The sequence below is a fragment of the Pseudorca crassidens genome, chromosome 7 (genome assembly GCF_039906515.1).
Source record: "Pseudorca crassidens isolate mPseCra1 chromosome 7, mPseCra1.hap1, whole genome shotgun sequence".
NCBI classification, from domain to species: Eukaryota; Metazoa; Chordata; class Mammalia; order Artiodactyla; family Delphinidae; genus Pseudorca; species Pseudorca crassidens.
Genome location: NC_090302.1, coordinates 28,254,171 through 28,279,432, shown reverse-complemented (window position 1 = coordinate 28,279,432; position 25,262 = coordinate 28,254,171). Strand labels below are relative to the sequence as shown.

The window sequence follows — 25,262 nt, the reverse complement described above, 5'->3', positions numbered from 1 at the left end:
TGGCTGCACCAAGCTGCAAGGGTTCTATTGCTAATTTTCAAAAAAAGTGGGGTGGGAGAAGAATGGCTATTGGGAAATAGCTAGCAGTCTCCGCTACCTCCCTCCAGCACTTTCTATTCTCCACATCCTACTTGTTTTTACTCATCATATTTATTAAGCCTTGACATATTTTTCCTTCATTTGTTTTTGTTTCCACTAACCTAGAAGCTCCAAGAGAACACGAACTTTGACTTTTGTTCACCTCTGCACCCCAGTTTTTGGAAAAGTGCCTGAAGCATAAAGGAGTTTAATTAATATGGGTTGAATGAGGGAATGAATTGTTAATTCTAGGGGGGAAAAGCCTCAGAAAATAAACTTAAACATAAGGATCCAGTCCAGACACAGATGATGTTTTTTGTCTTGCTTGGTTAGTAATGGATGCCCATCCACTAGAAAAACTGACTCATCACCCTCTGGAATTACTAACTTTAAAAAGCCTCCCTTCCTCTCAACAGATGATTCAAAAGTCTTTGCAAAGGCACAAACAATACAACCACAGACAATAGCCTTGTAATAATTCCCTAGTCTTAACAGTATAAGCAATATTACTTCAATGTGTGCATGAATGTAATGATTGTGTAATTGGATTTAGTGTATTTATATGTTTAGAAGGTAATGTAATTAGTAATTATGTAAGCATCAATATAATCAAATTAATAACGTTACAATTAACTATTCTTAATGTAAGCATTATCAGATGCAGGAAAGGAAGTGTATTTTGGGGTAGTGGTATGTAACAGACCTAAATCCTCATTTTCCAAGCAACAGACACTATCTATAACTGAAAATATCAAGAAACACCAGAAAAGGCATATAGTGACATTTACATAATAATAAACAAGCTCTACAAGAAACAGCTGAAAATGTTGAAAGTTAACTACTCTGGGGACCAATTTCAGGACTAAGAAGGACAAGATCAGAGGTCTGCTGTTTTGCTTTTAAGGTTTAAAAACTATTTGATTCAAACTATATATATTTAAATTTGAATTTTCGAATGTAGTTCGGAGCCCCCATTCCTCTGAGCTCCTGAGAAATACAATCATTATTAGGAGCCTTACAAGGTCATACTGGGGGTGGCAATAGGGAGAGAAAATGCACTTAAGGAACAAAAGGGAAGAATCACTAGTCTTTAGCTACACGTGAATCACCCGACTAAAACTGACCGCTGCAAACACGTCCGCGATTTAAAATGCAAAGCATGACGCACACACGCATCCATATTGCCTTCCCAATGATCATACACACTCTCATTCTACACACGAACTTTTACTGATTGTATGCAAGAGCTCTTGGAGATGAGGCGATGTGTCCAGACAGGTGGTACAGGAACGACCTCAGCATTCAGCTAATTCTAATATAACTCTTGACGATGGGGGTGAGAACGTTTGGGGAAACAAAGGAGCCAGGAAGGGCGAAAGGTGACACCAAAAGGCGTTTGGAGCCGGCCCCGGGCGGACGCCTTACGCACTGGGCTCTCCGGCCGCGCCCCAACCCCGGGCGTGAGGCGGAGCTGACCCGCGGATCCCCGCCCCGAGCCTGCGTCCTGCATTTGTGCAGGTGTCGCTCCCTGCTAGTCGGGAAGCCACAGGAGGAGGAGTTTAAGGAAGAATCCCGGCCGCGTTCCTTCTCGGCGTTCGAAGCCGCGCCATGCTTGCCCTCGGAAAGAGTCTGACTAAGGTTCTGGCCGCTCGGACCCTGGCGCCTCAGGTACCCGCCCCGGGGACGCGCCCAAAATGATCCCTGGGAGAGGGAAGGGGAGGGCCCGGGAGGCGCACCACCCGACTCGCGCTCTCTGACCTGGGAGCCTTGTGCTGCTGCCTACTTGTAGAGTAAGTCGCAGCACCTGGAAGCGAGGACCCTGGAGCGCGCAGGAGAAAGGGTGCCCTTAGGGGAAGACCGGCTGCTTGTGTCGCCTACGGCCGGCTCGGGAACAACCATGGATGGGGGGCTTTTCTAGCCTGGGTGCCCGGCGGCCCTGAGGCCACCCCTGAGACGCCAGCTGCTGCGTTCTTGCCGCCCCACGCCTTTGGGCTCGCCGCGCTGGTCCCTGTGCCAGGCGTTGGTCCAGCCTCTTCTACTGAGTTTTGACAAGCCACAAGCCTCTCTAGACTGAAGGGTGAAGGAGAAAAAGGTCAACCTGACGCTAGCAAGAGAACGGGCCTCCCCCTTATACATGAAATAAAACTTCTGAGCATTTTGCAGAGAACCTCAGAGAGGGGCCCAGGGTACAGGTGGTGCAGCATCTGCCCAGCTGCCACTGTCTCCTGCAGTCTGTGCCCAAGTCACGCAGGGTCGGGAACTTCCTAGAAAATATGATGATGACAACCTCTTTAAAGTTAAATGAGAAATGATGAATTGGGAGATTGGCATTAACATATAAAAAGTAATAAGAATTAAATAAATTTAAAAAGTTAAATGAGAAAGGTACAAAATAGATTTTTGTGATTTGGCCTTAACTGTCGTGGATTGTCCTGTTTTGTGAATCTAAGCTAGAGATGTTTTGTTGTTGTCTTTTGTTGTTTAGGTTTGTACTCCTTTCTCAAGCAATAGGACAGGAAGGGGATTTACATAGAGACTGACTTTCTGTAAAGACTAAAGAGGAGCCATAATGGCCCCATCACTCAAGATTAGCGATACAGCCTTTATCCTGAGTCTCTCCACCGGGGCAGGGCCAAAATTATTCCTTACAACTTTATCCTGAACTTTGACTTTACTAAATGTCGATCAAATGCTCTCTTATAGGTGACTTGGAAGTTATTGCTGCTGAAAATGAGCCCTGACATGAATATAAGGGAGCTTGAAGTACTCATGAGTCTTCTCCCAGCACAGTTCTAGTTTCTGCCCTGCAACAAAAATCACTTCCCCCGAGCACACACATACTTATCTCAACTGCTGTTTAAGCTTTCCCTGGGCTTCCTTTGCTACTTGTTTCTTTCTCTTGTGAAAGATAACAAAATTATGTGCCTTGACCACATACTTGTTTCCAAGTATCAATACAAATTCCTGAAAAATCAACTAAAAAAGCAACTGTTACAAATACCCACTGGCTCATTTTCTGATATATTTTATTTATAATACTTATTAAACTATTACACCAAGCAGTTATTTGTGTAATATTGTCTTACTAGAATTTGGTTAAAATGACACAAAAAAACATGTCCACCAAAAGTAGGCGTAGCTGCAGTTGTTTCTGGTGGGAATACCTGCTTTCATTGTAAGCTTAGACACTTGGGCAATAGGAATAACTCAGAGGGGACATAAGTGGAATGAACTCAAGTAGCTAATTATAAATATGACATTATGCACAATTAAATCACATACATAGGCAATTGTGTGTTATAACCAAAAATATGTCAGAGAAAGGAGCCTACTGGTTTCATTTGACATACCAGCTGGTCAACATAAGCCCCAAATTTGTCCATAGCTTTGTTTGTACCAACATTTGTATTAGATAATTCTGATTAATCAGCTTCAGGAATTAGCACATGATATCCAAAACTACAATAACATGAAATTGTAAACACAAATGCCCTATGAGTGTGTGTGTGCACGTGTGCATATACACATTTACATACACACACATTTGCATTCACGGCATAATTCCTGGCAGGTAATTTCCTACCTAAAGTTAAGTTCACTAAGACTCAGAAGATTAAACACAGCAAAAATTTATATAGTGACCGTACCTCTAATACAAAAAGAACTAATGGTTCTTAAGGGATATTTCCATCAACCTAGTTAATTGGATGGATTAAATGCCCTTCTCACACTGCATCTATAATTAAACCTAATAATGATTCAGTTCTGACCTGTTGATTTTTCCTTTATAGAATTCATACAGTCTACCACCATGTTATAGTGCAATTTAATAGATTATGGATTCCCTTTAACATTAGTTACATCCCAGTTCTATTACTTACCAGTGATGTACTTCATTGAATTTGGAAAATACTTTGACCTGAACTGAAACTTAACATTTTTTAAAAAAACCTAAAGAAGATCTTTCTGCAAGTAAACGTATTTCCATCATTACTGCCAGAACACCTGTATATTTTATAAAGTTCATTTAAATATATAACTGTAACACATATAGTATTGACTAAAGATAGAATATTGGATAAATAAGGTAAACCATTTGTAATTAATTAGAATCCTAGTTGTAGTTCTTGGATAAAGGACTCTCATTAAGACCCTAGTGCCTTCTTATGATTAACTTTTCATGAAAAGGTGGCTAAGGCACCCCTGCTAGGAAGCAGTAGCTGTATATTCAGCACACTTAAGAGTACTTATCTTTATTAACATCTCTCAGCAAATTCTAAGGAGAGATGACAACAGAGGTACAAACAGGGAGTATGAGTCTAATGAGTGTCCCTTCTTTGCAGATTCAGATTTGGTTGTAACATGATATTATAAGCCTTAAGGTCCCCAAATACTTAAATTTGCCTTATGTTTCTTCAGGTGTGTTCATCTTTTGCTACAGGCCCCAGACAATACGATGGAACATTCTATGAGTTTCGTACTTATTGCGTTAAACCTTCAAAGATGAATGAGTTTCTGGAAACTGTTAAGAAAAACATACATCTTCAGACAGCTCACTCTGAATTGGTTGGATTCTGGAGTGTAGAACTTGGAGGCAGGATCGATAAAGTGTTTCATATTTGGAAGTATGGTATGATTTTTCCAGCTTAAGTATACAGTATAGATTTTCACTCTTTTAAATGTTACATGACACTTACCTCTTGGGTCTATGTTACTATAAATACACACAGGTTGAATTCAACTTTTAAAGAGAGGAACAACAAATACAACAACAAAAAATGAATTCAGTGATTACTCCTCCCACTGGTGCCTCTAACAACTTTTGCCCAATTTCCTATGTATCATCTTTGGGAAAGTGTGACATCTCATATTTCAAATCATGAAATTGTGAACTAGCCTTTAATGCTCAGAAAGAACACAGAATGGTCCACTGTACAGATCATTTATGAAAAATTTTAAGCATTGACTGCAAGAGCCCAAGTGGGTAGAGATCATAAAAGGGAGAGTTATTTTTTCTTATTGTTGAATCTGCAACTGGATATCAGGATGTTAGTAGAAACAATTCAATATTTCTAATTTAGGTTAGTTGAGGTTCATGGGGATAATAGTTAACTTCCAGGCCTCACCCAACTCAGATTGAATAATTTGTTAAATTTAGGGAACCACTTTTGTTAGTATACCCCAAGGTTTCAGGGAATTCACTATCATTATGCTGCTCTAGGGAAGTAAAGGCAAAGGAATTAGAATTCTCCCCATATTGAAGTTGACTTACTGCTGGTTTAGTAGACAACGAAGAACAGGTTACAGGAATCCCCAGATTGTTACTCCAGTGTCTAATCTTTCTGAAGTCCACATAGGACTTGATGATATCCAGAGAACTTTTTTTTTTTTTCCAGAGAACTTTTAATAATTTCATTTAGTGTCTGGTCATCAAAGTTAAGAGTCATAATAGTGTCCAAAGTTAATATTCATCACATTATTGTGAAAAGTGCTCATTCTATATTTAACATGGCCATAGTTTAGAGGATTTCCCTGTTGTAATAGGACAAACCCCATTAAAACACAATTTATGCTTTAATGTGCAACAAGGAGAATTATGTCCCATTAAGAAAATTACTAGTAAGATCGTGATATAACTTACTTAAGCTCTAAGATAGATGTTATTCCTTATCTCTAGCATAAACCATAGAAAACTCTTTTACCATTAACCTTAGGCCCTAATAATAAATATAGTACTAGGCCTATATGTTATTAAATGTATATACCTGTTTGGGTAACAAACAGAAGAGAAACAGTACTGGGTAAAAAGAATGGTGTCAATAAGTAAGAATTAGCACTGTTTCTTTGGAAGCTGTTTGTTCAAGAGGCTGAAAAAGCAAATCTTAATTTCATTTATGTTAAATTTAATTCAGTTGTACCTTGACCTGACTACCCACCACCAGCACTACCGAAGAAACAGTCTTTCTCTAGACTAACACTATAACTTAAATGCCTCAGGTAATAAGAATAAATAATATATATGGAGTACTCACTTGGTGCCAAACATTGTTCTAAGCTCCTTTCATGTACCAATTCTTTTAATCCTCACAACAGCCCTGGAGGTAGATACTATATCATTATCCCTATTTCACAGAATAAGAGACAGGCACAGAATGATTCAATAACTTACCTAAGTCTCACAACTACCTACTAAATGGTAGCACCTATGAAGCCCATTACTATATGACATCATTGGTTGTTTACATTGCCACTCCCCTTTCAGACCATGAGCAACTAACTACTTATGTTGGTATCTCTAGTGATATAACATATTGTCCTTATGTGGCCTCAATAAACATTTGCTAAATTGAATGAAACCCAGAAATAGTACAGGTGATTTTATTTTTTTATTGATGTACAGTTGATATACAATATTATATATGTTAAAGGTGTACAGGTGATTTTAAATCAAAAAGTTTTATTTTTCTTACTCCTGTTATTCCCATAGACAATTTTGCTCATCAAACTGAAGTTCGGAAAGCCTTGGCCAATGATAAGGAATGGCGAGAACAATTACTCATTCCAATTATGGGTCTCACTGATAAACAAGAGAGTGAAGTTACTTATCTGGTGCCATGGTGCAAATTAGAAAAACCACCCAAAGAAGGTAAGTTCGTCTCTCTAAATTACACTGAATTTTAATGAAGAACATACTGAAGATTTTAAGCTATAAAAACTAAAGTTCTGTAGGAGAAAGTAATCCTTTGTTTTTATATCGGAATATATTGTGATTATAGAGATAAAAATGAATTTGAGCTCTTTGCTTACAGTTAAAACAATGAGCATTAAATAATGAATTTTTTTCCAATTTGGAAAAACTGTTAAAGTTTAGGTATGAATATGAAAAGTTTACATGGGAAGAAAGGTTGAGAAGTTGGGGATCTAGAACACAGAACACATGTATAGGTAGGTAAAGGGAAATGTATGATATTTTCTCATAACTTAGTATTTTTTTTTACACAAATTACAGTTAATCTAAAAACAGTAAGTGTATCTTTGCTTGTAAAACTGGGGGGGATGGATTAATTTAAACTGTTAAGCTGAATTACTGTAGTTTAACTTGTTTTCCTCTTATTCCTCAGTTTGAAAATAATTATTAAAGATTTATCTTCTTGCTGATTTCACTTTCTTACTGACTTAAGGGAAATATTTACCTCAACCCAATTTTAAACCAAAGGCAGACTTTTTGAAAGCATAAACTAATTTAAGTTTTCTTTCCCCCATAATCCCAACTTCATAATGTATCTTAGATGACAAGAGATTTGAAATGTCTTATTTGGATCCTATCCACCTGGACCTCCCCTCAGCCTTCAGCGCTGGCTACATGAACTTAGTGGCTCCTAGAACAGTGTCACATCTTGGTTATCTGCCTCTATGTTGTTTATAATTCTTTAGTTGCTTTGTACTTTTTTTCCTTTTACTTCTCAAATCTACTTTTTCCCTGGTTTCTTTTTTTCTACCTGCTCCATACTTCTGACCAGAAGGTAGACTGATTTTCAAGTGTTTACCTGGATATTTAGGAACAATAAAACCACCTTCTTCATCTTTTTTCCCGTCAAAAATCTCACATATCACTTTGGGTCCTTTGTTTGCCGGCTGTTCCTGTTAGAAATGGAAACCTGTAGGGGGAAATTATACAAACAAAAAAGTGTTTCCTCTCAGAATTGGAAAGAAGGAAATATATGAGATCAGAAAATACTTTTCTTATTCATTTCTTACCTAGAATTAGACTCAGGCAGCTCAAAAATCCTAATCCTATCATAAATTCTCAGTATTTGTTTAAATGACTAATTTTATAGATTAAAAATCATTCTGATAATAGCTTAATATAGCTTCCTTTTTCTTTGTTCTCTATGATAAGCTTAATAACTCACCCTTAAACATGGAGACTTTCTAAATATAAAAGCTAGGAAAAACGCAAGAAATGCAAAGAAATCATAAATATGTGTACATAAACATTTTTTGTTTGACCCTCCAAATCTGTATATGTAGACTAGCCTTCCACTGGAACCATGCTAACCTGATGAGAAATTTCTTGAATATCTTTTATAATTTATTTTCTCCCTATTCCAGGAGTCTACGAGCTGGTAACTTTTCAGATGAAACCTGGTGGGCCAGCTCTGTGGGGTGACGCATTCAAAAGAGCAATTAATGCCCATGTCGATCTAGGCTACTCAAAACTAATTGGAGTTTTCCATACAGAATATGGAGCACTCAACAGAGGTACAGTGGTCCATTTCTTCTATGAAATTTAAAGTGTACTGGTGACCTACTAAGTTCCTCCAGTATTTTGTCACTGTTTTTGATTATGCCATATATTTCATCTTTATTGCCAAATATTTAGGGTTTATTTGTCATTTTAAGGGTTGAAAATACCTGTTTTATGTAATATTTATTTAGGATGTTAACCACTTATGAAGGCTTTTCCAAATGTTGAACTGCTGTTCTCCATGATACATCAAAATGATAAAATTAAAAAACTGCAAGGAGGCTAAGAAAAATCTGTTCTTCATCTTTTTTTTCCTCTAAATATATTTTTATTGATTTTTAAAAATAACATTACTTGGGATAGAGTGTTTGTCTCTGAATGAAAAAGTAATACATATTTTTACAGAGACTAAATATCATGGCCAAGACCAAAGGTGGAAAAAAACCATTTTCCACTACTTAGAGATAATACTGTTAACATTTTGGTCTTTCTAGTCCTGTGCCATTCATATATATGTAGGTGAATGTATATATGTGTATACATATATATTCAAGATGACTACTAAATATATATTTAGGAAGATGTAGATTAAGACTATGAGGAGATGCCATTTTCACCAAATAAAGACATACTTATATAGATATAGTACCAGGGAAGCTGGGAAAAAATAAGTACCCCTACTGTGTAGCATATACTGGCTTAATAATTCCCCACCATGAAATTCAGCAATATAAATGAAAAGCCTTAATTTTAAAATTATTTTTGCCAGTATTCTAGGAAATATGCATAGCTTTATAGGTGTGTTCAGTTACACAGGAAGGAAATTTGAAAGAATATATAGTGGTCACTTGAATGATGAAAATAATTTTTAAGTGGTATTTTAATTTTTATAATGAACATAATATAACTTTTATAAGAAAAAACTGAAAATGAGTAGGCACACTTTTTAATCTTAAATTCATTCTCAGTGGAGAAAAGGGAAGAGTAATATGCTGAGTATAAATCAGTGCATCATTTCTGGACAACATATAGTATGTACACTGTACCTATATAAGATATTCCCTTTGGTTCTCTCAATTTTAATTTTAGGAGTTTACATTGAGGAAATAATGAGATCCAGACTGGTTGGGTTTGAATCCCAGCTCCACCGCTTACTAACTTTGTGACTTGGAGTGAGTTACTTAACCTTTCTGTGCCTTACTTTGCTCATTGATAAAATAATGATAATCATAACCTACCACCTAGGATTCTTGTGAAGACTAAATGAGTTAATACATGCAAAACGCTTAAAGCCAGGCCTAGCACATAGGAAGCACCCAATAAATGTAAGTAGTGATTTGACTTTGACATTGTTATTTTTATAAATATACATGATAGGTGCTGCTCTAAGGAAGTTTTTGTCAGCGTTGTTTACAATAAGGAAACTTTAGAAACAATGTAGTATGACACTATGTATATATTTGTAATACACAAACAGACACACATATACATCATACACATCATGCGTCTCATATAAGCATAAACATATATGCTGTGTGTCTTTAAATACATAAAAATGTAAAAATACATACATATATACATAAATATGGAAAAGATAAACCAAAATAGCAAAGTGGTGAATTCTGGGTGGTAGGATTAGAAACTATTCCTGCTTTCTCTTTTTATTTATTTGCATTTTCCAAAATCTATACAGCCAACATGTATTACATTGTCATTATTTTAAAATTTTTAAATAATTTAAGTAAAAGAACATTTATTTCAGTATTTTGTAGAATACCTATTTTGAATGATATAAAGAATCAACAATAAGGGGCTGGTATAAAATGTTGTTACATCTATGGGGCAGAATTCACATGTTAAAGATTAACAGCATTGTCATAGAAACTTCTCATTGTTGACTTTTTTAAATCATTTACAAAGTATAATATACAGTAAGACCCTAATTTTATATTTCTCATCTTTTAAAAGAAATACAATAAATATTAATAAAGGTTTTCTCTGGGTGGTTAAGTTTCAGCTACTTTCAATGTTCTTCTTTGCATCAGCCTAATAATATTCAGTAGTCAGCGTAACTTTTTTATAATCTTGCTTTTTCAAAATAAAGTAAAATCCTTCTGTTTCTTCTTCTATAAAACCAGTTTGACTAATTAATTTATAAATTTCTCTCCCAAATCTTTGACTCCTCTGAAATCTTATCACTAACATACTTAGTGCTACCTTTTTGATAATCACTATTTTGATTTAAAGAACAGGACTTTTAGTTTCTGATTAATGTTTCTGTCTTTCTTATTTGAGCAATGCCACAGTCTTTACAATCTATTTCTGGTTTATTTATTTCTGCAGTCCATGTTCTTTGGTGGAACGAGAGTGCGGATAGCCGAGCAGCTGGGAGACACCAGTCTCACGAGGATCCCAGAGTTGTGGCAGCTGGTAAGCTATTTCACTAGGTACGAGTTATTCTTAGAACAAATTTCATTTAGTCAACAACTTTATATACCTTCTTATGAATTTTTTTCAGTTCGGGAAAGTGTCAATTACCTAGTGTCTCAGCAAAATATGCTTCTGATTCCTACGTCATATTCACCATTGAAATAGTTTTCCACGGAAATACAAAGCATTGCATGAACTGCCATAAGATGTGTCTGTTAATGGTGCTTCAATTCTTCCAAGAGAGTCTCACTTTGATTTGAAGGAGGTGGTAAGCTAATTTGCTATATCCCTTGCATTTTTTAAAAGTTACTCTGTATCCACTGTCACCACCACTTCAGGAAACAGTCTGTTCATTTTCCCCTTGGTATTTCAGTATCTGTCACACATTAAAAATAGTTGCCATTACTACAGTATCTTGATTTTTCATTTGTTTCAGAATATCTCGTTCTCTATTTTGACAACCCTCTGCTTTTATACCATTTTCTGACATAGAAATGATTGTTACATTTCCATACCTGTGATAGTATAGTTAAATTATATGCATAAACTATCAACCTTTTCATCATGTCTTTTTCTGAGATTATAAAAGTTTTTGTTCAGTAATATTTTCTATATAATACCAATTGGGATCCATAAAAAAATCCATTAAACGTTTCTTTACTACAGAAAAGTACAGTATCATCTGTGTCATTTATGTTAATAATGGTTTTTACAATAATAATTAATCAATTACTTGGAAAATAATGTCATTAGGTCCTGGTATTAAAGCACATTGATAACTCCTTGGTTTATGTGATTGCAGTGTCTTCATTTACAGTTAATTTTACTAATTTTTACTTCATTTTGGATCACTGTTTAATAAAGATACTTGGTCATCTAATTGGTTTTTTTTAAATTGAAGTATAGTTGATTTTCAGTGTTGTGTTAGGTCATCTATTTGTTTTAATGAGATTTATAATTATGGAAATGTCTGCCCTAATAAAAGCCTATATATACAATCTGATTCTTTCTACTGTGTTTTATATTTTTATCCTCATCTCTGGAGCTATTGTTGTGTTGCCATAAGGTAATGAGGCAGTAATAATGTACTGTCTTTACTGTAAATACTGTCACCTCAAGTAAATAGCCTGCTAGTAACCTTACAAGGATTTCTTCAGTACCATCCCAGACATACTAGGATTTTCTTACTAACAACTTTAGTTTTTATTTTAGTTGAGTGCCTCAGCCTTCTTAAACTAGATTTCGCACTTCTAAGCTCTCCTAGTAGCTTGTACTTACAGCTATGTTATTTTATGTTTCTAACATACTGCAAAAACAATAAATTACAAATTAGCTATCTATGGGAAAACTGAAAAACAGGAAGCACGGTCACCTCTCACTTACCTGGTCCTCAGGAATCTGAAGGACAGATGAGTTCCTAGTAAGGCAAAGAACACCCTGACTCTGAAGGCTAAAATCTATCAGACATGTTAGAAGCATTGGCTTTAAGTTTTGACTAAGAGTCTTCCACCTCAGTTTTTTGAAAAGTTGTCACTTAGGGAATGAGGCGGTGGTGGTATGAATTGCAGTGTGTGTGGACGGATTTCCTCTGGCGTGAGATCAGCCGTGTGCTTAAGGCCATGTTTGGTCACATCAAAGTGTACAACTGGGTCTGCCTTTTCCTCTTTCATTCATCTTTGGACTAGCTAGAACATTTCCTGGTGATGGCCAGGGGCCCTTTCATCCGTCCAATCCAGAGCCCTATTGGAGGTTTATAAAGCAGCGGCAGACCAGCATTCTTACCATGTCCTAGACAGAACTGGAGAGCCAGTAGAATGATAGGTTCACTCCACTGATGAACTGCAGGTGCTTCTATTTGCTGACACACCCCTGGATCAGGAACATGACAAAGCTGGACGGGACAGAGGACATCGCAGAGATGACACAGATGGACATGATTACATCCACTAACGTGTTCTTCTTGCAAAGAGAAAGTCAGTGAGAATCTGAGAGTTCACTGATGCAACTGAGGACTCAATCAAGGCGAACACACACATGCACACACGCAATATCTGAAGAACTGCCCAGGGGAAAATACCTGTTCAATAGATAAAATTATTTTATTCAGAGTTAAAACATCATTGAGGTAAAAAAATGACAATGCAAATGAAAAACTGATTTCTCTGAGTTCATGAAAAAGTCTGGTACCAAAATGAAACTATTGAAAGAGATCTGAGAAGGAATCTCCTGGCAGTCCAGTGGTTAGGACTCTGCACTTCTGCTGCAGGGGGCCTCGGTTCAAACCCTGGTCGGGGAAGGCCCGGCCCAGAAATAAATAAATAAATGGAATTTAATTTAATTTAATTCAATTTAATTTAATTTAAAAAAGGTCTGAGAGTAGCCTAACGGGGTTCACTTTGGTTCAGTTTTTGACATTATAAGAGCAGCAGCTTGTAAATTCTCACACACACAAAGGACTGCTTTGGTTTGAAAACTTAATAAATGCAGAAATATTAGTGTGAAATTACTCAAATACGTTAAATTCTTCTGGCCGTAAGTAAACTGGAAAACAACAATGTATAGCATATTAATCTAACAGAAACAAAAATTCTAACAGATTCTTGTTTTAAGAACGGTCTTATACACCCATTATACCCATATAGAATTCCTAGTGACCTATACTGATACGCTGTAGGAGATAAGCAGAAACAATAATTGCCATGCTCCACATATAGGATCTACATTTTCAAGTATTAACTGGAGCTCGGTCTTGCCTAATGTAAGATCACTACGTGCCAGTGATGGCTTTGTATTTAAAAGTCTTAAACAATAAACTGTTAGGTGACCATGTTTACCTGCCAGCTACTCCCATGTACCAGTTACTCACTGAAACATTATTTATAAAATAAACATATGGAAACACTTAAAAATCAATAGGGAAGAAATATAACAAAGTTATAGTACAAATGTCCCTTGGTATTTCAGGGGATTGGTTCCAAGACCCCAGCAGATACCAAAATCTGCCATGATCAAGTCCCTTATAGAGAACAGTGTAGTATGTGCATACAGTCTATGCACATCCTCCTTATACTTCATCATCTCTAGAATACTTATAATACCTACTACAATGCAAATGCTATGGAAATAGCTGTACATAGAATGTAAATGCCATGTAAATAGTAGCCTGTGGGCAGCAAATACAAGTTTTTTCCTCTTTGAACTGTCTGGCATTTTTTTTTTTAATGTTTTTGATCCGCAGGTGCAGAACCCGCTAAAGCAGAACCCGCAGATACAGGCCAACAGTATACTCAAACACTGGATTATTGGGGAGTATTAAAATGAATGAACCATATCTGAACAACTTACTTTGTTACCTTTGTCTCTTAGTCTCTCCGAGCTTCTAGGTTACTGTTTTTGTTTTAATCTGTAAAATGGAAATATGAACCTCACAAAGTGAAATGAAAGAGAATAAGAAAGAAAATGTTAAGTAAAAGACATTAATATACATGACAGCTCCTACATGATATCAGGCACATTAGAATCTGATATTCTCTTGTCTGCAAAATAGGTATCACTGATGTTCTCTGAAAGAGACAGGAATAGGATATATGATTTGAGAATAATCAATGTTTATTAGAACCTCTTAAGAAGGAGAAGGTCAGCGAGACAGGAAAGGGGAAAGAATTAACCAACCAAATGAGGGCCTAGCTCTCATTGAAGAGGTAATCACAAACGAGACTCTAGTCACATGAATCTACCAAGAGGTCTCATTCCAGAACACTCACAGGCTCAGGACCCTTATTCAATGAAATATACTTTGAAACAGAATTTATACTAAGGCAGCCTGTAAAATTATGACTTTTCTCTAACTATTTTTAAGGTTTATTTTGTGCTGAGTGCGAACTTCCAATGACTCCAAGAGAGTGGGAAAATTGGGAACTGTATTTTTTAATATCCAGTGTCTATATAAGAAGAAAATCATCTTGAATATGAAGACTACTTCAACTAATGTCGTTAAGCTATCTTGCAAAGACAACACAGAATGATTTTCTGAAGGAATTTTAATCTGTGTAGTGTTGATTTGCTATAAACCATGTGTCTGTCAACCTTCATAAGAGATAGAGGGACATGTGAGGTTCAATCATAAAGTGTGTATGGGAAAATCCTAGGCAGTATCCTGAAGGACCTAACAAGGGGCAAAGGAGACAGCAGGCCCCATGGGTTTGGACACAGCCTATCAGCCCCTTGCATTAATGCTCTGGCCCTCAATACAATGTTGAGAATAAATAAAGCATAAAAAGTTATAAAGACGCTGTAAAAGCAATCCATGATGGTCAAGTAAAGCTAAAAGAGATTAAAAAGTGAATTGATTTCTCAACTGATTTAAAATAAATGGTAAACTGAACTGGTTTTAAAATCTGGCTTTAAACCCTGGATGTGCCACTGAGCAGCAGTGAACCTGAGAAAATTACTTCTCTCTCAGAAGTTCACCTTTCTCACTTGGAGATAAAGCTTAACTCACAGCGTTTGGCGGATAATTAAAACCTGTGAGAAAGTGAGTAGGAAATTGTCTCAGCACTTAGCAACGTCTTCCCTCTCTAAGTTACAGTCATGTATTTTACTCTTCCCTATCTGGTAAGTACTTTCCCCTTGTAAATTCTCTCTCCCTTTCTGCTGACTAGATGCAGTTGATGATGGGGCTCTAAGGATGGCAGAGCCACAGGGTCGAGAAGCCTGGGTCCTTAATTCACCACATACAGAAGAGCTGCTTGCCAATTAGGAAAACCCATTTTAGATCTTAAAGAACAAGAAATAAAATCCTACTGTGTTTGAGACATACATTTTGGTGTCGATTTGTTACAGCACTTTAGCCTTTCCTATTTAATACATTCTTGAAAGGCTGAACCACATTCAGGAATACCAGATACAGAGGAAAGTGTCAAAACTAGTCTTAAACAAATTATGTGAATGACTACCAACCAAACACTGAGATATTCAGTATTCTACCCTCCTCAGTCATAGGAAACTGGCAGTAAGGCTTATAACTCACAGATGGAATCCTGGAAGTTTCCTCAGAGGGGTAACTAAGAGAAATGACTTACACATGGTAGCAAATGGGGCAATTTCCCCAGTGATGAAACAGCCCAGTCAGAAAACCCTACAGTGAAGCCCACTGTTTGACAGCCGCCTCTCCAGGTACTCAAAGAGCTCTCAATTTTTTTTTTGTCTCTCTCCAAAATATGAACTGATAGTCAAGGATCACAAACATAAAAATATTATAGGAAAAACCCTAGTAACAAGAGAGAAAAGGAATCAAACAAGAGAAAATATAATAAAACTTTAAAGAAAAAGAAATAATGCAGGAAAAAGACCTAAAGCAATGACTAAAATAAATAACTGTAATTAATGTCCACAGATATAGAAATACTTAACCCATGAAAAAGAAGAGAATATTATTTTTAAAAATAAAAATAGGGCTTCCCTGGTGGTGCAGTGGTTGAGAGTCCACCTGCTGATGCAGGGGACACGGGTTCGTGCCCCGGTCCGGGAAGATCCCACATGCCGCGGAGCGGCTGGGCCTGTGAGCCATGGCCGCTGAGCCTGCGCGTCCGGAGCCTGTGCTCCGCAACGGGAGAGGCCACAACAGTGAGAGGCCTGCGTACCGCAAAATAAATAAATAAATAATAAAAATATTCTGGGGAAGGGATAAAAAAAGAGCTCTTGTAAATAAATACTGTGAAAGTAGGAGTTTAAAATTCAGTAGATAAGTTAGAAGATAAAACTGTGGTACTTAACCGCAGAAAAACTATACCAAAAAAGTAGAGATGTAAAATAGTAGAAAAAGAAAGTGAGAAGATCAAGTGGAGGCAGAATGTTTGAACAACAGATGTTCCAGAGATTGACAAGAGAAGGAAAAAACTCCAAGAAACACAAACATTTTTCAGGATTGAAGAGTGTCCAGATTAAGAGGGGTCACTGAGTGAGGAACAATGGATGAAAAAAATGCCTACTCCAAGGCATGTAATTGTGAAATTTCAGAGCCCCAGGGAAAACGAAAAAAACATAAAAGATTCCAAACAGAGAAAGAAAAACAAGTCACATACAAAGAATCAGGAATCAGAACGCTATGAATTTCTTACTAGAAGCTATAATACACTGGAGAATTGCCTTTGAAAATATAAGGAAAAATTATTTCCAATGTAGAATTTGGGTTATATACCCAACCAACATATGAATCAAGAGGGTTGACAAAATAAAACATTTTTAGAGATGCAAGTCTCAAAAGTTTAACTCCCATGCACCCTCTCCAAAATGTAGGAGTAAAAAAAAAGCTATAAAATCCTGGCAACAGGAGGTCCAACACAAGGTAAATGAGACCCCCAGGATATCAGTGAGAGGAGATCCCAGAATTACTACCATGCTATCTTAGAGAACAATTAGTCCACACTGGAGCAAGAAAACAAAAGACACCCAAAAGACAATGCCAGAAGATGAAACTGACAAGCTGATTAATGGGTTTAATCATACTGAGAGGAAATTTATTCTTTTGGCAAAGATTTTGGTGATGAATAAGTGATAGGTATAATGAAAATAATAGAAACAAATGAAAAAGAGAAATAAAATAGTTATTCTCCTTTTCATTAAGATCATAGGTTTAAGCCACTAGAAAATGATTTCTCAAGTAAAAAAGGAGTTCATACAGGGCTCCTAGTATGATGCTCCATGGTGTCAGAACCCTGGCTGCTTCTCTCTTGCTCTGCCATCTTCAGCATGTGGTTTCTACCTCATAGTCCAAGAACTCAAGCCATTACATCCACATTCCAGCAGGCAGAAATAAGAAAGAAACAAAGAGGGCAACAACCTAAACTGCTTTAAGACCACTTAGAGTAGGTCATAAATGCATTAACACATCCCACTGGCCAGGACTTAGTCACATGGCTGCACTAAGCTGCAAGGGTTCTATTGCTAATTTTCAAAAAAGGTGGGGTGGGAGAAGAATGGCTATTGGGAAATAGCTAGCAGCCTCTGCTACCTCCCTCCAGCACTTTCTATTCTCCATATCCTACTTGTTTTTCCTCATTGTATTTATTAATCCCTAACATATTTTTCCTTCATTTGTTTACCTGTTTCCCCTAACCTGGAAGTTCCAAGAGGACACATACTTTGTCTTTTATTCACCTCTGCACCCCAGTTTTTGGAAAAGTGCCTGAAGCATAAAGGAGTTTAATTAATACGGGTTGAATGAGGGTATGAACTGTGAATTCTACGGAGAAAAAGTCTAAGAAAATAAACTTAAACATAAAGATCCAGTCCAGGCACAGATGATGGTTTTTTGTCTTGCTTGGTTAGATATGGACACCCATCAACTTGAAAAACTGACTCACTACCTCTGGAATTACTAACTTTAAAAAGCCTCCCTTCCTCTGAACAGATGATTCAAAAGTCTTTGCAAAGGCACAACCAATACAACCACAGATGAGAGCCCTCTAATAATTCCCTAGCCTTAATAGTATAAGCAATATCACTTCAGTGTGTGCATGAATGTAACTATTGTGTAATTGGGTTTAGTTATGTGTTGTGTGTGTAGTTATGTGTGTAAGAAGGTAACGTAATTAGTGATAAAGGCATAAAGATCAATATAGTGTAAATTTTAACTATTTTAATGTGATTTATCAGATGAGGGAAAGGAAGTGTATTTTGGGTGAATGGTACGTTAACAGACCTATATCCTCAATTTCCAAGCAATAGATACTATCTGTAACTGAAAATATCAAGAAGCACCAGAAAGTGTATATAATTCAGAAAAAGGGAAACAAGTATTAGAAGAAACAGCTGAAAATGTTGAAAGCGGTTACTCTGGGACCTATATCAAGAATAAGAAGCCAAGATCAGAAGTCTGCTGATTTGTTTGTTTAAATTTGAATTTCCATTATCTAGTTCACTGCCCCCATTCCTCTGAGCAACTAAGAAATACTCTAACAAGGCCATGCTGGAGGTGGCGACAGGGAGAGAGAATGCACTTAATAAAGAAGAGTGAAGGCTCACTGGTCTTTAGCTACATGTAAATCACCCGAGTAAAAATTAACCCCGGCAAACACGTCCACGAGTTAAATGCAAAGCATGACTGGCACGCATCCATACTGCCTTCCCAATGGTCACACAAACTCGCATTCTACACACGAACTTTTACGAAGTGTACGCAGGTGTGCATGGAGATGAGGTGAAATTAACTAACGTCACAGCTGACACTGGGGGTAAGATCTCTTGAGGGAACAAAAGTGCACCGGAGGGTCAGGGCTGACACCTAACGCGCATGGCATGGGCTGGTGGCGGACGCCTCGCTGACTGGGCTGTCCGCCCCCTCTCCCCCCTCCCCCCCGCCCCGCCGCAGTAGGAGGAGCTGAGCCGCCCCGAGCCTGCATCCACCCTTGCGCAGGAGCTGCTCCCTACCAGTAGAGAAGCCACAGAAGGAATTTAAGGAAGAATACCGGCCGCTGCCCTTCGCAGCGCTCGAAGCCGCGCCATGCTTGCCATCCGAAGGAGCCTGACTAGGCTCTGGCCGCTCGTACACAGGCTCTGCGGGTACCTGCTGCCGGGACGTGCCCAAAATGTCTCCTGGGGGAGGGGAGGGGAGGGGACTGCTGGGAGCGTGCTGGCCGCGCATGCGCCTACAGGCCGAAGAGCCCAGGATTGAGAGCTCGCTGCTGCCGCCTGAGTTCTAGTGCAAGTCCTAGAACCCGCAGGGCAAGGATCCCGGGACAAGCTTGGGGAGGAAGGGTGCCGTTAGGGGAAGACCCACTGCCAGGGTTGCCTCCGGCCGGCTCGCGAACAGCCATGGACGGGGGGGCTTTTGCAGCCTAGGTGCCAGGTAGCCGTGAGGACACCCCCGAAGCGCCAGCTGCTGCTCTTGCCGCCCCGCGCTATCGCTGTCTCAGCATTGGGGCCTATGGCAGGCGGTGGTCCAGCTTCTCTTTGATTTGTCCTTTGACAAACCCCTTCAGGCTGAAGGGGGAAGGAGAAAAGGTCAACCAGCAGCTAGCAACAGAACTGGCCTCCCCCTTTTTAACGAAATACGCAACCTCCCAGCATTTTGCAGACAGAGAACCTTAAAGAGGGGCCCAGGGTGCCGGTGGTGAAGCATCCTCCCAGCTGCTACTGTCTCCTGAGGTCAGTGCCCAAGTCAGGCAGGTAGGGTAAGGAACCTCACAGTACATAGGATGACAACCTCATTTAAACTTAATGAGAAATGTACAAAATAGACAGCTTTAACTGACGGGAATTGGTCTAATACGCGCATCTAACCAAAGATTTTTCTCCTTTTGTTGTTTAGGTTTGTACTCCTTTCTCAAGCAATAGGACAGGAAGGGGATTTACATAGAGACTGACTTCCTGTAAAGACTAAAGAGGAGCCATAATGGCCCCATCACTCACGATTAGCGATACAGCCTTTATCCTGAGTCTCTCTACCGGGGCAGGGCCAAAATTATTCCTTACTTTATCCTGAACTTTGACTTTACTAAATGTCGATCAAATGCTCTCTTATAGGTGACTTGGAAGTTATTGCTGCTGAAAATGAGCCCTGACATGAATATAAGGGAGCTTGAAGTACTCATGAGTCTTCTCCCAGCACAGTTCTAGTTTCTGCCCTGCAACAAAAATCACTTCCCCCGAGCACACACATACTTATCTCAACTGCTGTTTAAGCTTTCCCTGGGCTTCCTTTGCTACTTGTTTCTTTCTCTTGTGAAAGGTAACAAAATTATGTGCCTTGACCACATACTTGTTTCCAAGTATCAATACAAATTCCTGAAAAATCAACTAAAAAAGCAACTGTTACAAATACCCACTGGCTCATTTTCTGATATATTTTATTTATAATACTTATTAAACTATTACACCAAGCAGTTTTTATTTGTGTAATATTGTCTTGTTAGAATTTGGTTAAAATGACACAAAAAAACATGTCCACCAAAAGTAGGTGTAGCTGCAGTTGTTTCTGGTGGGAATACCTGCTTTCATTGTAAGCTTAGACACTTGGGCAATAGGAATGTAACTCAGAGGGGACATGAGTGGAATGAACTCAAGTAGCTAATTATAAATATGACATTATGCACAATTAAATCACATACATAGGCAATTGTGTGTTATAACCAAAAATACGTCAGAGAAAGGAGCCTACTGGTTTCATTTGACATACCAGCTGGTCAACATAAGCCCCAAATTTGTCCATAGCTTTGTTTGTACCAACATTTGTATTAGATAATTCTGATTAATCAGCTTCAGGAATTAGCACATGATATCCAAAACTACAATAACATGAAATTGTAAACACAAATGCCCTATGAGTGTGTGTGTGCACGTGTGCATATACACATTTACATACACACACATTTGCATTCACGGCATAATTCCTGGCAGGTAATTTCCTACCTAAAGTTAAGTTCACTAAGACTCAGAAGATTAAACACAGCAAAAATTTATATAGTGACCGTACCTCTAATACAAAAAGAACTAATGGTTCTTAAGGGATATTTCCATCAACCTTCCATTTGTGTGTGTGTGTGCGTGTGTGTGTGTATGAATGACATGAGAAAAAGACCAAAATGTCATATATTTATGTATATGTATGTACATGTACATATATGTGTGTATATGTATATTAGAAATAATGCATGTGCATGATTAACAATTACTTCCTAACACTCTAGTCAAGTATACACAGCAAACAGATAATTATACATAACTTAACTTATTTAATAAACACTTATTTGGGCCATTTAACTTTTAAAGTTGAAAGTGATTGCAGTCAGAATTTCAGAGCATTTTTTGTGGCAAACTAAAAAAATGTATGTAAAGTTTACCTGGAAGGATAAGTGACTAAGAATAGCTAATAAAATAGTTAAAAGACACATTATATCCATCTGCCTCCTCAACTTCCTTACTTGAATGTCCAGTGGACATCTCACACCTAACATATTCAAAGCTGAGCTTCTGATCTCTACCAAGAAATTTAACTTCTAATAATACATCCTAAGAAAATTATCAGAATATACAGACAAATTTATTTTCAAATTGGAAAATACATGAATAGGAGAAAAATTATGAAAATTATTAGATGTCCATCTCATACCATATGCTAAAAAATAAAATTCAAATGGGTTATAGATTTCAATGTAGAAAAAAGTTATAGAATTACTAAAATAAAATACAGATGAATTTATTTAATAATATGAATGACAAGTATATGTCTTAGCCAAAATAACAAATGAAGAAACAATGAAGGAAAAACAATGAGTTGATGATTTTATTATAAAAAAGCTCAATCTTTCTGCATGCCCCAAAACACCGTAAATGAAATTCAAAAGCAAAGAGAAACATAAAAACTTATGCAAAGGTAGATGTACAGATGACTACTGAATATATATTAAAGAAGATGTAGATTAAGACAATAATGAGAGCCATTTTCACCTAATAAAGACATACTTTTATAAATATAGTACTAAATAGGCTGGGAAAAAATAAGTACCCCTACTGTGTAGGGTACACTGGCTTAACCTTTCCCCTCCACAAAATTTGGCGAAATAAATTAAAAGCCTTAATTTTTAAATTATTTTTCCCAGTATTCTAGGAAATATGCATAGTTGTATAGATGTGTTCAGTTACACAGGAAGGAAATTTGAAAGGATGTAAAACATACAGTGGTCATTTGAATGATGAAATTAATATTAAGTAGTATTTTAATTTTTATAATTGACGTATATAACTTTTATAAGAAAAAACTGAAAATGAGTAGGCACATTTTTTAATCTTAAGAGAAAAGGGAAGAGTAATATGTGGAGTATAAATCAGTGCATCGTTTCTGGATGACAATTTATAATATGTACACTGTACATATGTAAGTATATATAAGATATTCCCTTTGGTTCTCTCAATTTTCATTTTAAGAGATTATATTGAGGAAATAATGAGATCCAGACTGCCTGGGTTTGAATCCCAGCTCCACCGCTTACTAACTTTGTGACTTAGAGTGAGTTACTTAACCTTTCTGTGCCTTACATTGCTCATTGATAAAATAATGATAATCATAACCTACCGCCTAGGATTCTTGTGAAGACGAAATGAGTTAATACATGCAAAACGCTTAAAGCCAGGCCTAGCACATAGGACGCACCCAATAAATGTAAGTAGTGATTTGTCTTTGACATTGTTATTTCTATAAATATACATGATAGGTGCTGCTCTAAGGAAGTTTTTGTCAGCGTTGTTTATGATAAGGAAACTTTAGAGACAATGTGATATGACCCTATGTATATAATATACTTGCAATACACAAATAGACACACATAAATCATATACATCATGTATCTTATATAAACATATATTCTGTGTATATATAAAAACAAATACATATATACATAAATATGGAAAAGATACACCAAAATTGAAAAGTAGTTATTTCAGGTTGGTAGGATTAGAAATGAGTATTGTTTTCTGTTTTTGTTTATCTGCATTTTCCAAAATCTATACAGCTAACACATATTACTTATAATTATTTTTTAAAAATTTAAATAAGTACAAGAACACTTATTTGAGTATTTTGTAGAATACCACACTATTTTGAATATAACAACAATATATATTTTGAATATAACAACAATAAGGTGTTGGGACAAAAAGTTGCTATATCTATAAGGAGGAATTCACAGAGCCATTAAAAATTAATATCACTGCCAAAGAAAATACTCATTGTTGATTTTTAAAAATCTATTTCTAAGCATAATATACAGCAAGACCCTAATTTTATTTTACTCATATTTTTTGAATGAAATATACTAAATATTAATATTAAAAGAGGTTTTCTCTAGGTGGTTGAGATTATGGCACTTTTTATATTCTTTGTATCAGCCAAATTTTCAGTAGTAAACACAATTTTTTTACAGTTTTGCTTTTTAAAATAAAAGCCTTCTGTTTCTTCATCTATAAAACCAGTTTGGCTAATTATCTTATAACTTTCTCTCCCAAATCTCTGACCCCTCTGAAATCTTATCACTAACATACTTAGTGTTACCTGGTTGATACTCACTATTTTGATTTAAAGAATTGGACTTTCAGTTTCTGATTAATGTTTCTGTCTTTCTGATTTGTAGTAATGCCACAGTTTTTAGAATCTATTTCTGGTTTATTTCTGCAGTTCATGTTCTTTGGTGGAACGAGAGTGCACATGGCCGAGCAGCTGGGAGACATCAGTCTCATGAGCATCCCAGAGTTGTGGCAGCTGGTAGGCTATTTCACTAAGCACAAGTTATTCTTAGAACAAATCTGATTTAGTCAATAACTTTATATGCCTTCTTATGAATTTTTTTTCAGTTCGAGAAAGTGTAAATTACCTAGTGTCTCAGAAGAATATGCTTCTGATTCCTGTATCATTTTCACTGTTGAAATAGTTTTCCACTGAAAATATGAAGCATCTCATGAACTGCCATAAGATGTGTCTGCTAATGGTTAGCATTTTAAAAGCCAGCTCTGTCCATTGTCACTACCGCCACAGGAGAGTTCTGTTCATTTTCCCCTTGGCATTTCAGTATCTATTATACTTTAGAAATATGTAGTCGCCACTACTTCTTGATCTTGATTTTTCATTTGTTTCAGAATATCTCTTCTTCTCTATTTTAACAATATTTTGCTCTATAGCATTTCTTATATTCATATAATGATTTTACATTTCTGTGACTGACAGTATCTTGAAATTATTTATACACTGTGTCTATCTTTTAATCATGTCTGTGTTATCTGAGATTTTTAAAACATTTTTGCCCAGTAAAGTTTATTTTGTGATATCAAATGGAATTCAGAAGAATATTATATCAAATATATTTCTTTACCTTGGGAAAGTACAGTATAACCTGTGTCACCTGTTTTAATTATGGTTTTCACATTAATTACTTGTAACTTTCACTTGGAAAATAGTTTTTAAAAAACTTCAGAAGACTTGTTTTATATGCTGAAATGTGTTTACAGTTTTATTAATTTTTGTTCATTTTGGATCACTATTTAACGAAGATCCTTGGGACATCTATTTGTTTTAAGGAGATCTTTATGTTTATGGAAATGCTTGCCCTAATAAAAGCCTACATAGGCATTTTGGTTTTTTCTTAATTTGCATTTTATATTTATATTATTGTATCTGGAGCTTTTACTGTGTTACTATAGGATGGTGACACAGTAATAATTTACCAACTTTATTGTAAACGTTATGTTATATCAAGAAAATAGCATGATAGTAATCCCAGAAGGAAGGTTTCTTCAGTACCACCACAGATACGCTAGGGTTTTCCTTGAAACACCTTTAATTTCCATTTTAGTTGTATACCTCTGCTTTCTAAAACTAGGTTTGGTATTTCCAAGCTCTTTTGATAGTCTATATTTTACGTTTCTAAGACATATTATAAATTTATAGCTGTATTATTTTACGTTTCTAAAACATACTGTAGTCTATATTTATAGTTATATTATTTTACATTTCTAA

At 36.6% G+C, this 25,262-nt stretch overlaps 1 protein-coding gene across 3 annotated transcripts; it reads left to right on the top strand.

Moving 5' to 3' along the window:
- Positions 1-1,542: 1,542 nt before the first annotated feature.
- Positions 1,543-24,046, top strand: LOC137227612 (protein NipSnap homolog 3A-like). 3 transcript variants are annotated; one of them, XR_010944932.1, is made up of 7 exons: positions 1,544-1,746; positions 4,498-4,708; positions 6,566-6,724; positions 8,191-8,340; positions 9,416-9,498; positions 10,670-10,756; positions 10,845-10,878. XR_010944932.1 is itself a non-coding variant. In XM_067743784.1 (6 exons), the coding sequence occupies exons 1-6, from the start codon at positions 1,687-1,689 to the stop codon at positions 10,919-10,921; spliced, it is 744 nt and encodes a 247-aa protein (XP_067599885.1). In that variant the 5' UTR covers positions 1,547-1,686; the 3' UTR covers positions 10,922-11,759. The 3 variants fall into 3 exon arrangements, 2 of the variants coding, with proteins under 2 accessions (XP_067599886.1, XP_067599885.1); XM_067743784.1 differs by lacking the exon at positions 9,416-9,498 and having other exon boundaries at positions 1,547-1,746; positions 10,845-11,759; XM_067743785.1 differs by lacking the exons at positions 9,416-9,498; positions 10,670-10,756; positions 10,845-10,878 and adding an exon at positions 23,928-24,046 and having other exon boundaries at positions 1,543-1,746.
- Positions 24,047-25,262: the final 1,216 nt, after the last annotated feature.